The sequence below is a fragment of the Phaethon aethereus genome (assembly GCF_964289735.1).
Source record: "Phaethon aethereus genome assembly, chromosome: Z".
NCBI lineage: Eukaryota > Metazoa > Chordata > Aves > Phaethontiformes > Phaethontidae > Phaethon > Phaethon aethereus.
In genome coordinates this window covers 47299785-47314855 of record NC_138577.1, presented here as the reverse complement: position 1 = coordinate 47314855, position 15071 = coordinate 47299785, and the positions used below count along the sequence as shown (strand labels likewise).

General features: G+C 44.9%; 1 protein-coding gene across 1 annotated transcript in view; it reads right to left on the bottom strand.

Annotated features, from left to right (window-relative positions):
• Positions 1-7883, bottom strand: part of DAPK1 (death associated protein kinase 1) — a 93233-nt gene extending 85350 nt beyond the window's left edge. Inside the window, exon 1 of the mRNA XM_082013647.1 lies at positions 7724-7883. Coding sequence (XP_081869773.1) covers positions 7724-7785 — 62 coding nt within the window. The 5' untranslated portion in view covers positions 7786-7883. The remainder of the gene's footprint in view (positions 1-7723) is intronic.
• Between the last annotated feature and the right edge of the window lie 7188 nt (positions 7884-15071).

Below are 15071 nucleotides of genomic sequence, written 5' to 3'. Positions count from 1 at the left end.
TTAGTGATGCAAGGCTGAATGTACCAAAGTCTTAAGTATCCTCTCTTAAGAAGCTTCTTCTCAGAGCTTCATCACCCTAGCATCTCTTTGAATTATTGAATAGTTATTGGGTTGGAAAGTATTGAATAGTTGGGTATTTGAATAGTTTGGGTTGGAAAGGACCTTTAAAGGTCTAGTCCAACTCCCCTGTAATGAGCAGGGACATCTTCAACTAGATCAGGTTGCTCAGAGCCCCGCCCAGACTGTGACTGAATGTTTCCAGGGATGGGGCATCTACCATCTCTGGGCAATCTGTGCCAGGGTTTCAACAGCCTCACTGTGAAAAATTTCTTCCTTAGACCTAGTCTGAATCTACCCTCCTTTAGTTTAAAACTATTACCCCTTGTCCTATTGCAACACGCCCTGCTAAAAAGTCTGTCCCCATCTTTCTTAGAAGACCCCTTTAAGTACTGAAAGGCTGCAACAGGGGCATTAATAAAACATCAGCAATCTCTTTAAAATGGAGGGATAAGAGCTGTGAGTACCAGGTAAAGGAGGACGTAGCAAAGTATTGCACAATGACATGAGCAGATACTTGGCCCTACAATTCATCTCTGGTATTAGCATGTTCCTTAACTGCACCAAACCAACAGGAATGTCACCCAACAATGGACCAAAACATGCAGGCTCCACTCTTTCTGTATCACCCCTCAGGTGATGAGATCTCAGAGTTTAGCAACATTAACTGTATTAGGCTCCTTGGCACAGGCCTTTGTACCCAATTCTACTAAATATCACACCATTTACGTCACTCCAAAATTCACTGCGTAATAAAGACATGCAATGAAATAGTTTAGGCTTGAAGATCTTTAGGCTTTGTCCACATGTCTCAGCTTCCGCCTAGCTCAGCCATGAACTAGCGATAGTTAAGTAGGAACTACTATACTGCATGGTAAGTTGATGAATGCTTTTTTCACCTATCTTCCTGCAATGGGGTCAAAATACAGTTTGAGAAACAGTCTTATATATAGGCAGAGGTCCTATGCAAGCCACTACCATCTAAGAAACAAAAACACTGAGCCACTGCTTTAACTGGTACCTTTTCTTCGGCATATAAAATTGTACCAACAATTTGCACGGGTTTGCTAACCAAGCCAGTTAAAAACAGGACATCTGGCCAGTAAGCTCAGCTGCGGGTCCCAGAGGAAACAGGCAATTTCCTCCAAAAACTGATACACCTTTGAATACCTCTAACCAACTCCAATAATCATGGGTCAAGGTTATTCCAGAACCACAGCACGGTCCATTGTTCTTCTAGTTTCCAGCGTAACTGCCTTGTTGTCGGTTTATGTTCTTCTGCCTGTGTAGTAAAGTGACTCTTTATCTCTGTCCCTCCTACATATTTAACTTGAGGTAGATTTATGGAGGCAATCACAACTCCACGCAGGTTGAGATTTCAGCTGACCCAAGTGTGCACTGCTGCCATGAATTAGACATAAGGCGGGTTTTTTTCCCCTTTGACAGCACTGCTGCATCAAAAAAACCACCACCACACAGAAAGACACAGCAGAGGAAAGTGATACTGCTCCTTTCAGCCACTGACAGTGTGGGCTGAGCTTGGCACACAGTTCTCATGAAAACGCGGCCTCAGCCTCCCTTTTACTAAGCTAAAGGGGCCCACTTCTGTTCGGTACGCACCGCTCCAGCAGAGGAAGTAACATACCTGAACATCTGTAAAGGGAGATAACGGGGAGGAAAAAAAAGGAACACCAAAAAACCCGCACAAACACAGAAGGACAAAAAAGCAAAGCCCAGAAAGACGGAATGAGAGTTTCAGCACACCCCTAACGTACCAGCTCCGGTACCGATCATGCCTCACCGAGCCTGGCTAGAAGAGAAATCGAAGACAAGCATTTTTATCTGCTTCCTGATGCGTTTACATTTACAAAGGTTTGTGCATTTAAACTGAAGGCACAGAATAATCAGCAAGCTCTAGTTTTAATTACGCTATACTTTAAAAGACCTACAAAACAGGCATTATTCTCCTCCACAGCAAGAAATAAACTAAACACGTCCAAGCAGTTATACCCAAAAAGCATCTGCACCTCTTGTGCTTTTTGTGCAGCAAATCTCTGAGCACATTTTATAAGGCAGAAACTGTCACCAGCAGCATTGTATGGTGACAGCCTCTTACAGCCAGCACAATCTGCAGCTCGCAGGTTATTACGCGTTTGCAAAAAGGAGGCATTTTGAGGCATGGCTGGGAAGTAAAGTGGCTTGAGATGCAGAAGAATAATTCCTCCCACCATGCTGTCCAGTTAAGAGGCCTTCTTCTTCAGTACCCACACAACTAATAGGGCCACGGCTTGCAGACAAGCATGGAATAGCCAGCTTCTCCTGTGACAGCTGACAGGACTGATACAACATTCACGTGCTTCACAAACAGCACAGAAAGGGCTCTTCTCCTGTAATCTGAATTTTACAATTTTCAACTCTTAAAAACAAACTGACCTCCCCCTCCACACACACACAAAGACACCAATGAACCAACCAGATTTCCTGTTCAAACAGCAGTTTTGTAGCCAATGTTTTCAGGGTTCCTTCCCAGGTCCTTGTCCTTGAAAAACCTCATATAGTCCACTCAATTTACTGTAATTAATGATCATGTTCTGTTGGAATTTGCATACATGTAGTTATAGAAGCAATGAATTCCACACTTGCAGTATTTATCGTTGTGCCTGTACAAATAATACAGAAAACGGTACCGCAGAGGTTTGTGCCTTCTGCATCTTTAGTGCTTAACCACTTTACCCCTGTATGAAAAGGATGGTTAACACATACCTTTTAATGGGCCAACAGAGATGAGGTTACAGTGAGAAAGTCCAAGAAAACAAAAATTAGAAATTTCAGTGTATCACACTCAGAAATTTTATACCTTACATGCAATACTTTAAGCACACCAGACCATCTTTCACCTTGCCCCTTCCCCCTGATATCACTTTCTAATCTGATAATTCATAGGAAAAAATGTTATGCTATAACTTTATTAAAGACGGTTGGCATGGATTTTAAATGTGGCTGTTATGAAAGGCAGTATCACCTCAAAGGAATTTCACATCCTATGCGTCTCACAACGGAGCCTGACAACGCTCACACAGTTGTAGTACACTGGCTAGTTAGCAAGATTAGTTTAGGTTGTCAAGCCTGCAAAGTGTCACCAAGGTCAAATTCTAGTTGCCACCCAAGTATTTTTTTGTTTGGCCTTTTTACTTTCCACCCAACACAGGAGTGGAAGGTAGTTACAGCTACAGTGTGTGGGTAGATGACAGACAGCCTTCACAGTTCTAAAAAGCAGCGTTTCTGAAGACTGATATGTGAATAACCAAAAATACATACTTGCATACAGGGGCATATATATGTATGTTCTACCTACATACTCCCTGCTTACTACAGAAATCACTTTCCAGTGTGTGGAGTGGAGGGGGGGGAATCTCTTTTCACTCAACACTCAAAGGTAAAAAAACATTTTTCAGGTTGTAAATACACATTTGCACAACTCCCTGCTCTCTCTTATCAGCGCCTTCAGCGTGTTACCCTATGCATTTTTCTCTCACAGCTGATAAGTGATCAGATATCTTAGATAGCAGCGTTAGCTTACTGCTTTTTACTGTTCGTGCCTTAGCGAGCTACCAAGCAGACACAGACTGGTTCCCAGAACTGCTGGGATTCATCATTGTTTTTATTCAACAGCAAGTTGCAACTGTTTCCCTAGAGAATACAACAGGTCCAAACAAGCCTGAAGTTTAAAATTGTTAGATACATCTTCCTACTTTTTGCATCAACAATCTAAAAATTGCAAACCACAGTGCAATGCAAATACCATTCTTCAATTCCAAAACATTATTTCAACAACCTACATCTCTTTTAGGAAGCACATGAAAGTTTAAAGAAAACAAACAAACGGGAGGGTAAGGGGTGAAGGAGGAGGGAGCCGTTTGTCAAACCAGGAACTAAATCTCTTCAATTCACAGAAATAGGTACTGTATGTATCTATATCATAGCTTTGTTTGGGTACCTCTCCCTGTAATTTAAGCAATGCCTCATTTCTCACGGTACTGTAGCAACTCCCAAGTAAGCCCAGTCACAGGAGGGTAAAAAAAAATTTTTATTAGTTTGATCTGGTTTCAAGGTCTTCACTTGCGTGCTAGCCATGGTGAGATTTTTAATACCAATGAACTTGGATTCCTGTCTTTTGGGCAGACTGAAGTAACAGCACTACAGCAGGGCATTTAAAAGGCACAGTCACACCACCTGCCACTCCAGGCAGAAATAAACTAAACAAAATAGCTTAAGTAAATCTGTTGCTCTTTCACGACAATCTCTACCACACCTTGAAATTTCATGGTTAGATTATTACTTCACACGTCTGTAGGCAGCCTTCATCTGAACAGTGCAAGTAACACGTATCACTTCAAATTTGTAAGACGGAATAGAAGTGTATGCAATGCCACACAACGTACACAATGATCAAGAGCACATTTTTCTTCTCGGTCCTGTGCTAAAAACAACATTTGATCCACAAGTCTCACAAGACTGTTTTGGCACAAAAGCTTAAGAAAAAGCAACTTGAACAGCCTTGAACATGCCAGAAGAAATCACATACAGGCAAGACAAATAAGGGTGATTCTGTCAGTATTCACAAGCCCAAGTTCCTTTTTTCTTATTCTCCCCAGGCATAAGTCAAAACAAACCAAAGAATGGAATAAAACTCAAACATTTTGGTAAAACGACAAAGACTGTTTATTACTTTTTCTGCAAAGGCACTGCAAAGTACCAGAAAACCAGAAAGTGCATTTTTTTTTCAGCCCAGGCACACCATTGTCACTTTACCTTGTTTCCAAGAACTCTTAAGTATTAGGTTAGGCAATATTTAAACTCCTTTATTAGGTTCAATCAAAAATTTAATTTACACGACTGACTTACTTTCTTCAAGTCGTTTTTCTTAAATCACTTTCATATTAAAATGATTTTTTTATTCTAGTTACCTTATAATACTTCTGTAGGTAACAAAGACTGTTAAATAATTTAAAAGGGAAAATAGTGAAGATTATTAAAATTCCTGAGTATTTGCATCTTCATGGAGCTTTCTCAAAAGGCATGTCAGCCTAGGAACGTCAGAAACCAGTCATTCAAACACACCTCTGTCAATAAAAACTCATCTGTTCATTTATTCACCTTGTTTGCTACATGACTACAGCTAAGCCAGGGGAAAGAAGAAAAGAATCCTTCCCTAAGAAGGGGAAAAATATGCTGATTTTGCAAAATGGAACCTTTCGTCATTGCTTAGCTCAAGTATTACATCACAATTTGGGTTCCCAAATGAACACAAGAAATTTTAAAGTCAAAGGTGGTTTTAATATTCACTGCTTTCCAAGTTTTGAGCCTTAGGGTTGACATTTGCAACTACATTTATATGCAAATGTAACAGTGAGAAACCTACCTAAGGGCTAAAGGAGGAATGGAAAGCCATAAGATTTACAAGACAGTATTTCAACCAACTCTACAAATTTAAGTTTAAAAAGAAACTAAAATCACCACTGAACTAAACCATACAACAACTATCCTGAGATTTGCTTACTCTTACGGTTTTACAGCAACACTTTGCAGTGGAACAATCCTGGTTTCTCAAAGTGATGCTGAAGTGAAAGCTTTGGCCTTTTAAAATAACTACATTCCATTTTTAAAGCAAAAGCCCTGTCAAACATTTCATGATGATTTACCATCCACTGGTATTTTCTCACAAAAGTAGGTAATATTGATGAGGCTCTTAGTTTTCTTTATTTTTTCCAAGGAAAAACAAAAGCAGAGTTTAACATTCTTTTAAATTCTTAAAATATTACAGGTTTAGACTGCATTCCAAGCTTATATAGTATGATGATGAATAAAAAAAAATCTCAGTACCATAACACCTTGTCTGTAACTGATCACATTAATATACCAGTTTTTTACTAAACTCCATTACCCCATATTCCACTAATCTGAAAAACTCCTTTTTATTTTTTAACTATATAACATTATTCAGTGTTTGTACCTCCATGAACTGTAAAAATGAAACACTTGGTTTTCACTGCTGCGTTCTGGAGCCAACATGTGACTTCCAAAGCATGTTTGGAAAAATCCCCATAAATTTCAACATTTCTTATGTAACTGACCTAAGGGCAATTGTTCTCTTCATAAATATGTATAGGGGACCAAATATTGCGTTGACACTTTCTCTTTAAAATAGATAGAAGAAAGGTTACAAAAACATTAACACTTTCTAAGCTAGCCTACAGACATTGCCTGCTCCCTGAAGCACCTTAAGAAAACACGATAATCTCTAGATCTGTGTGTCCTTACCAGAAAGTAAATCACGTATCAGTGTCTGTAAGCAGAAGCATAGTTTTGTTTTTAGGAGTCCAGAAAACTAAACTTTAATTTCAGAACATTTTATGTGTTCTTGCCAAAAAGAACGGATATCAAATCAAACAATTTTATGTGTCCAAAGTATTTAGACCACACAACCTAAACTTATGGTTTAGCATGACACCATGTCTTTCTAAGAAGATATTCAGTAAATTAATACGACTTCGCTGTTCACCACAACCTGTCATTCTACATATATGAAAAAGTCAACCCAGAACACTATGTGAAAATAAAAGTACGCATTCATCATGTACCGGTAGAAGTCATGGCAACAAGTTTGTGCATAACCGGGGTGAAGTTTATTTTATACACAGTTCAATGAACCTTCTCAGAGTGTGGAGGTTTTTTGTTTGGCTGGTTGTTCATTGGGTTGTTTTTTTTTTTGTAGGAAAAAAGTGTTGCGTTCCCAAGTTCTTGCCTGTTTGCTATTACTGACCCCTTCACTGGAAGGGTACACACGAGCAGACACGGGATCATCTGCCCCACATACACTGCCCCATGGTAATTAATACTGACCCCAAGCTCTGAAATCGCCCAAATGAACACTAGAAAAGGATTCTGCCATACTGGTGTGCTAAAATGCCATCCGACTCCCCCTTAAAGAAGGGGGAAGGAAGAGGAAAAGGACTCGCACGTAACACAATTCAGTGTTAAACTAACAGTTTCAAAACACGGAAAGCATTGCAAAAAAACAAGGCATGACGAACAGCTTGAGCTCGGAGGAGATCACGACACGGCCTGCCGGAACCAAGGTTCAAGCAGGCAGCGCTGCATCTGCAGGGCTCTGCCAGACATCGCCTGACCTGACTTCCAGCTCCAACAGGGATGCCTAGAAAGCCATCTTCCCCGCCGCACGACCGCCGCCAGCACGGTTACGGAGCTCCTCTCACTTCCTCAATCGCGTTATTAAAGCAAAACCAACGCGAGCAATACGAGGGAGTCCATCGCTACCAACACAACGCCAACTTCTGCCCCACAAACCCATCACGTTTCTAGCCACCCGCCCGGCGAAGGGCGGCGAGCGGTGCCATTTCACCGCCGCAGGACACCCAGGGGGGCAGAACGCTGAGGAGGGAACCGCCCAAAATCCGAACTGCCCATCACACCCGTATTAAAAAAAAAAAAAAAAAAAAAAGGCAGGCAAACACGCCGTAATTCAATATCCAACTCCCCTTTCCCGTCCCCGGGTGCCTCGGAGGGCGTGGAAGGACAACGCGGGGGCACCTCCAGCGGCAGGAGTTGCCCCTGTCCCTGCTCCCCGCCGCCGACCCGCACCCACCTGCCGAGGTCCTCGCCCGTCTCGTAGTGCTCCTCCAGGTTCTCCTGCCGGAACACCGTCATGGTGGTCGCCTCGCCGCCGCCGGCTTCAGCCCCTGCTCGGCGGCCTCATCACCAGCGCCCCGGAGCCGCCGGGGCCGCCCCGCCACCGGCTGCGCGCCCTGCGGAGGAGCGCGAAAGTGAACGCCCGCCGCCGCGGCCGAGCGGCGTCTTTCCCGGCGCCGGGGCCGCCCCCCGCCCGCCCCGCCCGCCGCGGAAGCGGCGCCCGCGGGCCGGAGGGCACCTCCCCGGACCCGCCCGGGCGTCGGGGGAAGAAAGCGGCGCCCCCTCGCCCCCACCCCTTCCCCTGCAGCGGCGGCCGCGCCAGCGCCCCCGCCGCCCGCCCGCCGCATTCCTCCGTGTTTCCGTTGCCCAGTCGACCGGGACGTGCGGCCGTGGCGGGAGCCCCCGGGCATCCCCGCACCTGACCCCGGGCGAGGGGGGGGATCCCCTCCCCGTCGCCGAGCAGGGGCTTGCCGGTCCCCGCCCCCACCGCCCGCCCGCTCCCTCTCTCGCCTCTCGCCCTCCGCCGCCGCGGCGCCCCGGCCGCTCCGCGCCACCCGTCAGGCGGCGACAGCGCCTCGGCCGCTCCCGGCCGGCGCGCAGGCACCGCGCGACGCCGCCGCGCGCGGCTCCGCCGCCCGGCCAATGGGAAGCCGCCCCCGCCCCTCGCCGCGGCCTGCCCGCCGCTGCCCCGGCGCCGCCGGCCGCTACGGCCAGGTGCGCCCTGCCCCGCCCCCGGCTGGCCCGGCCCGGCGGCGGGGGCAGCCCGAGGCGGCGCGCCCCCGCCCCGCGTGGCCATTGTGTGCGCTCCCGCCGGCCGCACCTTCCCGCCCCCCCCCCCGCCCCGCTCGGCGGCCGCGCCCCCGCCGCGGACAGGGTGAAGCGCGTCGGGGTGGGGAGAGGGGCAGCCGAGGGGCCGGCGGCCTCTTGCCCTCCTCTGGCCCACCGCTCCGGAAAGGGGTCCTCGCAGGAGAGAGCGGGGCGGCGTCACCCAGGGCACCGTCCTGCCCGCCGGCGGCAAAGCGCCCTGTGCCGCGGCCACCGCCGCCCCGCGGCCCCGTCAGCAGCGGCGGCGCGTGCGGCGGGCCTGCTGCCGCCCCGCCGGCGGGCTCGGCCCCGGCGCGGCGAGCCGTGCCGGGCGCGGCGGGCGGGCGCGGGGGCAGCGACGCTCTGAGGGGACGGCCGGCGGGTGCGCTTTTGTCCCCCAGGCAGCGAGAGGGATGAGCATGGGGCATGGGGTGGGTTTTTTGACGCAGAAGACAGGGAACTCGCTCGCAGAGCGCTGCACCTTGCGCTCGGCACGTGTTATCCCGGCTCGTGGTGTGATCCGTCGTGTGTTGGTGCCGTGCCAGGTTGGAGCTTTGGCCCCTCGGTTACGTTTTGGAAGGGAGGTTTTTTTCCTAGTTGCTGTGTTTTCCTCCCGCCCGTGGTGTTCAGCCCTGAGCGAGGACATGGTGTCGGATAACTGAACGTCTTTTCACTTCCATCTGATCTCTTCAGATCTCTCCGGAGGAGAATGGCTCATCAAAGGTGAAAAACAGTTCAGTGCAGTCATACGATTTTACACTTACTTGGTTAAGACTTGAGGGAGCCTGGCCTTCTGCAGGCACGGGGCGGCAAGTACGGAAGCCCTGGAGTTTTCTGAGTGACGGCGTGACCCTGGCAAGCGTCAAAAATTTTTGTGCCTCCACGGATGTCATCTGTAAAAATGGAGAGAGGGCAGTTGAGTGGATGTGAAGTTACGTAAAGCCATCTTCAAAGCATGGTGGCATCTCCTCAGGCTGAGTTGTGTTCGAACTACGCACCCCTCGCTGTTTGAATCATTGCCTGACAGGCAGGAGTATGATGCTCTGCCTTGTCTTCAGCTCATCTTCTATGTAGTTATCTAACAGGTTTTCAAAGTCATGACTCACACATTTCAGGCTGTTGCATTTTCAGCACAGCTCAAGGTTCTCAACAATCACTTGTGTAGAGGTTCAAAAGTTCATTTTGGTTTCAGAGCTTCTTCCTTTGCTGGAAATGAGAACAATCACCGGAGCCAGCCCATGAAATTTGAAGCACTCTAACCTTGCTTGATCTTCAGATGTTTCTCACTTCTTTGTTTCAGGATTTTTTTGTCATGGGCCTGAGCTCATACAGGAATAACATTTGTTGTAGCTCGTGTATGTGTTTTGCATTGCAGTTTCTACTCAAACAATACTACTTTTTATGACCCAGCCCTGCTTCAACTGAAGCAACTGAAATTTTGCTATTCATTCAAGTAAGAGCAGGCGCACACTGGAATCAATACACCATGACTGAGATAATTACCGACATGCACGGGATCAACAGAAAAATGAATTAAAGTATTTCCCCTTTCCCTTTCATTTGAAGGAAATTAATTTCACATTTCATCTTGCTCCTGTTGCCTGCCCATCTAGGTCTAGGGTGCCTGAATTTTGTTGTTCATGAAAGGTCTCTAGAGGACCGGAGAGTCATGTTTGAACACTCTGTGGGCAGAAGCAACATCACGTGTCACCGTGTTGTGTGCATCAGGAAGAGACCTGCGTGAAGACAGCCACGACAGCAGGTCTCTGCCGTGGTATACACAGGCACAACAGGAGGCATTTGCCAGCTGAAGCACCATTTCTGTTTCTTCAGAGAAACAGTCGGCCAGTTGTGTTTGGTGCAGTCCACTTTGAAAGGGCTTGCCTATTGCTGGTGGCACACAGCTTGCAGTCTGGGAACACTTAATCTACGTGAAAACCCAGCCCCATTGCTATGGTTTCAAAATGCTCATCCACTTCCATGAGAATGATACTGAATTGCACACGTGGTAAATGGGAAAAATAATTTTAAATTGGTCAAATGTAATTCAGCAATTGTGATTGTGGTTTACGCTTACAGGATTAATAGCACATTGGATGAAATCCAACTCTGATAAACTCAGTAGCAAAATATCCATGATTTCATGGTTCCATGAAGGCAATGTGTATTTTTTGTTTATGGTAACATAACAGAAATAATAAAGTGAGATTAACCCCTTACTTAGACTGTTGTAAATTGGGAGTGATACTGATCAGGAGCAAGATTAATAACAACAAATGTGTTTTCAAAGGGGTGATTTGTGCCTGCCAGCTTACTACATCAACTGGTTAATGTATATTTTGCTATGTAGAAAAACAAGTGTTCTGTTTCTTAATAAATAGCACACAGAATTAAAATTTGCAGAAAGCGTCTGTATCCCCAAACAGTGTTAAGTGAAAGGAAAGCTACATTATTTCTGCAATTCAAGTGATTTATAGCACTCTTCAGACACTTTGCTACTGAATCTACACAGCCATTTCTACATAAAGTTAACAGAGAAGAAGTCATATTAAGTGCATTGTTTCAGGATAAATGTTTTTGAGATCACCATCTGATTTGTTTCTGTCATCCCAGTAGATGTCTATCCTAATAATGTAAGACTAATTATGGCAAAGAACATAAATTACTTAGGCTGGCTATTATTTCTTCTCTGTATAGTTTTCTTTTTAAGCATTTATTTTTTATATTACTGTAAAAGCCATTTCCTGGGTTCTGTCTGATGTTCTCTGTGCTGATTCATAGGTTTTTCATACCTATTTTAATATCTCACAAGGCAATCTAGTTACTGCCCCTGAAAGTTGCTCTTCCATCCGAGATAGCAGTGATGGCACCAGAATGGGAGGGTGACTGTTAGTGTCAGAGAGCCGCTCAGTTTTGGTAAATCCAAAGCATTTTTCCTGCAAAAGGAGCTCCTGATATACCAGTGACTTTGATTAGGGCTCACATCCCTCAGAAAGCAGACTGAATCCATTGATTCCTTTCACAAATGACTGAAGCTGCTGACAAAGAAGGCAGAATTTGTAGCTTCACAGGGCAATACTTTTAGCACTGTAACTAGACTCAACTAAGTGGTGCGGAGTAAATTTTGCAGGCTGGAAAAATAATTTCTTAGCATTTCAATCAATAAACAAAACGCTTTTGTTAAGAATTGCTAAAATTCATTAATTGTGGTGTTTTTGGAAGGCACATAGGAGTCAAGTTCATAGAAAATTATCGGCATTACTCTTCTGAAAGCCCCACAGAAAGATCAGTGCCTCTCATATTCTCTAGGTATTCATGTCAGTTTCTCAGTTAAAAAAAAAAAAGTGTTTAATTTCACAAGAGAGTTACAATTAATCTAGAATCTGCTAATTCATGTGTTTATTCATAAGGGGTCCATATCCCGTACATACCCCAACGAAGCCTCTCTTTGGCAAGGCAATTCATTGAATGCCTGACTTGGACCCGCAAATTGCAGATCATCTGAACCACCTGAGGGCTTAAATGCGTATGTTTCAACATCTCCCTGAATCAAAGCCCAAACCCAGAGTCATGGGCACTTTTGGAGTTTGGGTTACAGAGCCGTGTGCCATTCCTTCCGTGACAATGCCCTCGCAGGGCAGCTCTTCTCCACTGGAAAAGTCCAGCTGTTGATGAAAAAAGGAAGACCCACACCTACGATGGATAGGTCTTCCCTTGACGCTGAATTAAGATTATGAAAGCCTCTGACAAAAGGTCTAAGAAAAACCACCAACTACAATCAGAAGAAAATAGCAATTACCCTTCTTTGACTTAGATTTCCTATAACTATTTTCCTAGGTAGATTTGTTCTTTGTGTTATTGTGTATTAATTTAATAGAAAACAAACTGCAAATGATTAAATTTTTGGCAGAACTATTTGTTTCTGAAAAGAAGTTTTAGTCCAAGTCAAAACATTGTGACAAAGACTTTGTTAACATGTAATTTCAGTAAGGTAGATGTGTAACTTGTTACATTTAGTTAAAATATGACTTTTCATAGTATAATATATGTTTATGTTGCATATAGTATTACATATTCCATGAGACAAAATATATATTCTAAAGTAGCATGAGAAAGTCCTTTGACTTTTGGGTTTTTAGTTCTGGACTCAAAGAGTTTGATTTCCTACAAAAACAAACCCAATCAAATATGTAACAGCATGTTTGGTAAATTTTCTTCAGTCAAACCAAATACTCCAAACCTACATTTGAAAGAAGACATCAAGAAAGCACTTGCTGGAAGTCCTTGGTAATTCTCAAACTACTTCAAGAATTTTACAGGGAAATTGAAGGCCTTATTTGTACAGTATATTGTGCTATAAACCTTGAACTTGCCTCGCATCTCAGTATTGTGATATGCATGTGTCGTGGTTTAACCCCAGCCAGCAACTAAGCACCACACAGCCTCACTCCCCCCGCCCCCAGTGGGACGGCAGAGAGAATTGGAGGAGTAAAGGCAAGGAAACTCATGGGTTGAGATAAAGACAGTTTAACAGGTGAAGCAAAAGCCGCACACACAAGAAAAGCAACACAAGGAATCTATTCACCACCTCCCATGGGCAGGCAGGGGTTCAGCCATCTCCAGGGAAGCAGGGCTCCATCATGCGTAGTGGTTACTTAGGAAGACAACACCATCGCTCCAAATGTCCCCCCTCTTCCTCCTTCGTCCCCCAGCCTTGTATGCTGAGCATGACATCATATGGTATGGAATATCCCTCTGGTCAGTTGGGGTCAGCTGTCCCAGCTGTGTCCCCTCCCACCTTCGTGTGCACCCCCAGCCTCCTTGCTGGAGGGGTGGAGTGAGGAGCAGAGAAGTCCTTGACTGTGTGTCAGCACTGCTGAGCAATACCGAAAACACCCCTGTGTTATCAACACTGTTTCCAGCACAAATCCAAAACATAGCCTCATGCTAGCTACTGTGAAGAAAATTAACGCTATCACAACCAAAACAAGCACAGCATATTTAATAATAATAATTTGTAACATTTACTATCATAATACGATGGGCTTTGCATCAGCTTCTTGCACAATGTGCACTAGAATTCCTGCCGCTCAGCTTTGAAATGTAAAAGTTCAGCAGACCTATCAGTAATATATGATACCATGAAAACATGTTTACTTGGATCAGTAAGCTTCCAGAGGTAATGGATGACAGGATGAGGTAGCACTTGCTGTCCTGTCTTTATGTCTATTTCTTCTTTTTTCTTTTTCTAAGGGAGGGTCTATGAGACAAACAAAAAAAAAAGGAATATATATATATATAAAAGAAAAAACTTAACAAGCGTAATTAAATTTATATAAAGACTTTAATTCAACACTCCTCAAATGATTTGCAAACATCGGTTGCTTTAATTATCCTTTGCTACACCTCTGTAGCAGTGAGGGTTGTTAAGTAATTATGCTTGTAGATGCTGAACAGGCACTCACTGCACTTGCAGGGGATGAGAACCAGCTTTGCAGAAAGCCAGGCGGAGGGCAGAGGAGGTCGCCGGGACAGTGCCTGTGGCGGTATCTTTTGGTGCTGTAGTCAGCCAAACCTCTCACACCACTTTCCTGCCGATGTCAGCTGTTAGAAGGGAAATGTGCTTGCTGACACTTGGGCTTGGCTCGCTGCCTGGCAAAGCCACTTGTGGGTTCAAATTCCTTTGGCATAGTACGATAATACGGTGGTCATAGCCTTATCCTTAGAAATAAATGCTGAGTAGTATTTAAAGTAATCATTTTACAGATGAGGCATTGGAAGTGCAGGCTGGCTATGGGGTTTGACCCCAAAACCATGGATGTGTATTTAATTGCTGGAAGTAATTTTTCTTTTTAGCTAAACGTGACTAAACTGTACATGCAGAGTGTCTGTAGAATTAGTCTGACTTGCACTTGAAGTGAGTGATGATGACTGAAAAAACATGCTATCCTAATGCGTAACTGCTTATTCCGGTTAGTCCCTAAGACTGCCTCTGTCAGCTCCCATGAGCCAAGACACCTACGTGATGGTGTTCCCTTTGAGGATGCACTGTGAAAATCTGGCTGTAAAGTCATTAATGCTTCTAACTGCTGCCCCAGATTTCTCCTGTCGCAGTAGGTCTGGCATGACAGATATACTGCTGTGGAGTCCACATTAAATACTTCGTTACTACAGCTGGTGTTACTGCGTCTTCTGTTCTGAAAGAACATTTACCAAGGGAATCTTCGTAATCGGTACACTGTGCTGATCCAAAACTCTGTCTTCACACTGGTGCTTGCATGTGCCTATCACAATTTTTGTAGGAGGATAGCTCATAATGCAAGACTTGACCAGAACAAGAACAGATGCAGCAGGTGATATTTAAAAGTAAAAGTGTGGGAGATTTCTTTTGTTGCATTAGCACATGATACAGGTTCCTCAAAATACTGGGGAGCAAAGGGCAGCAGTTTGAAAATCATGGGATGGGATGAACTTATCAGCTGCCTGGCACCCTGGCTAGC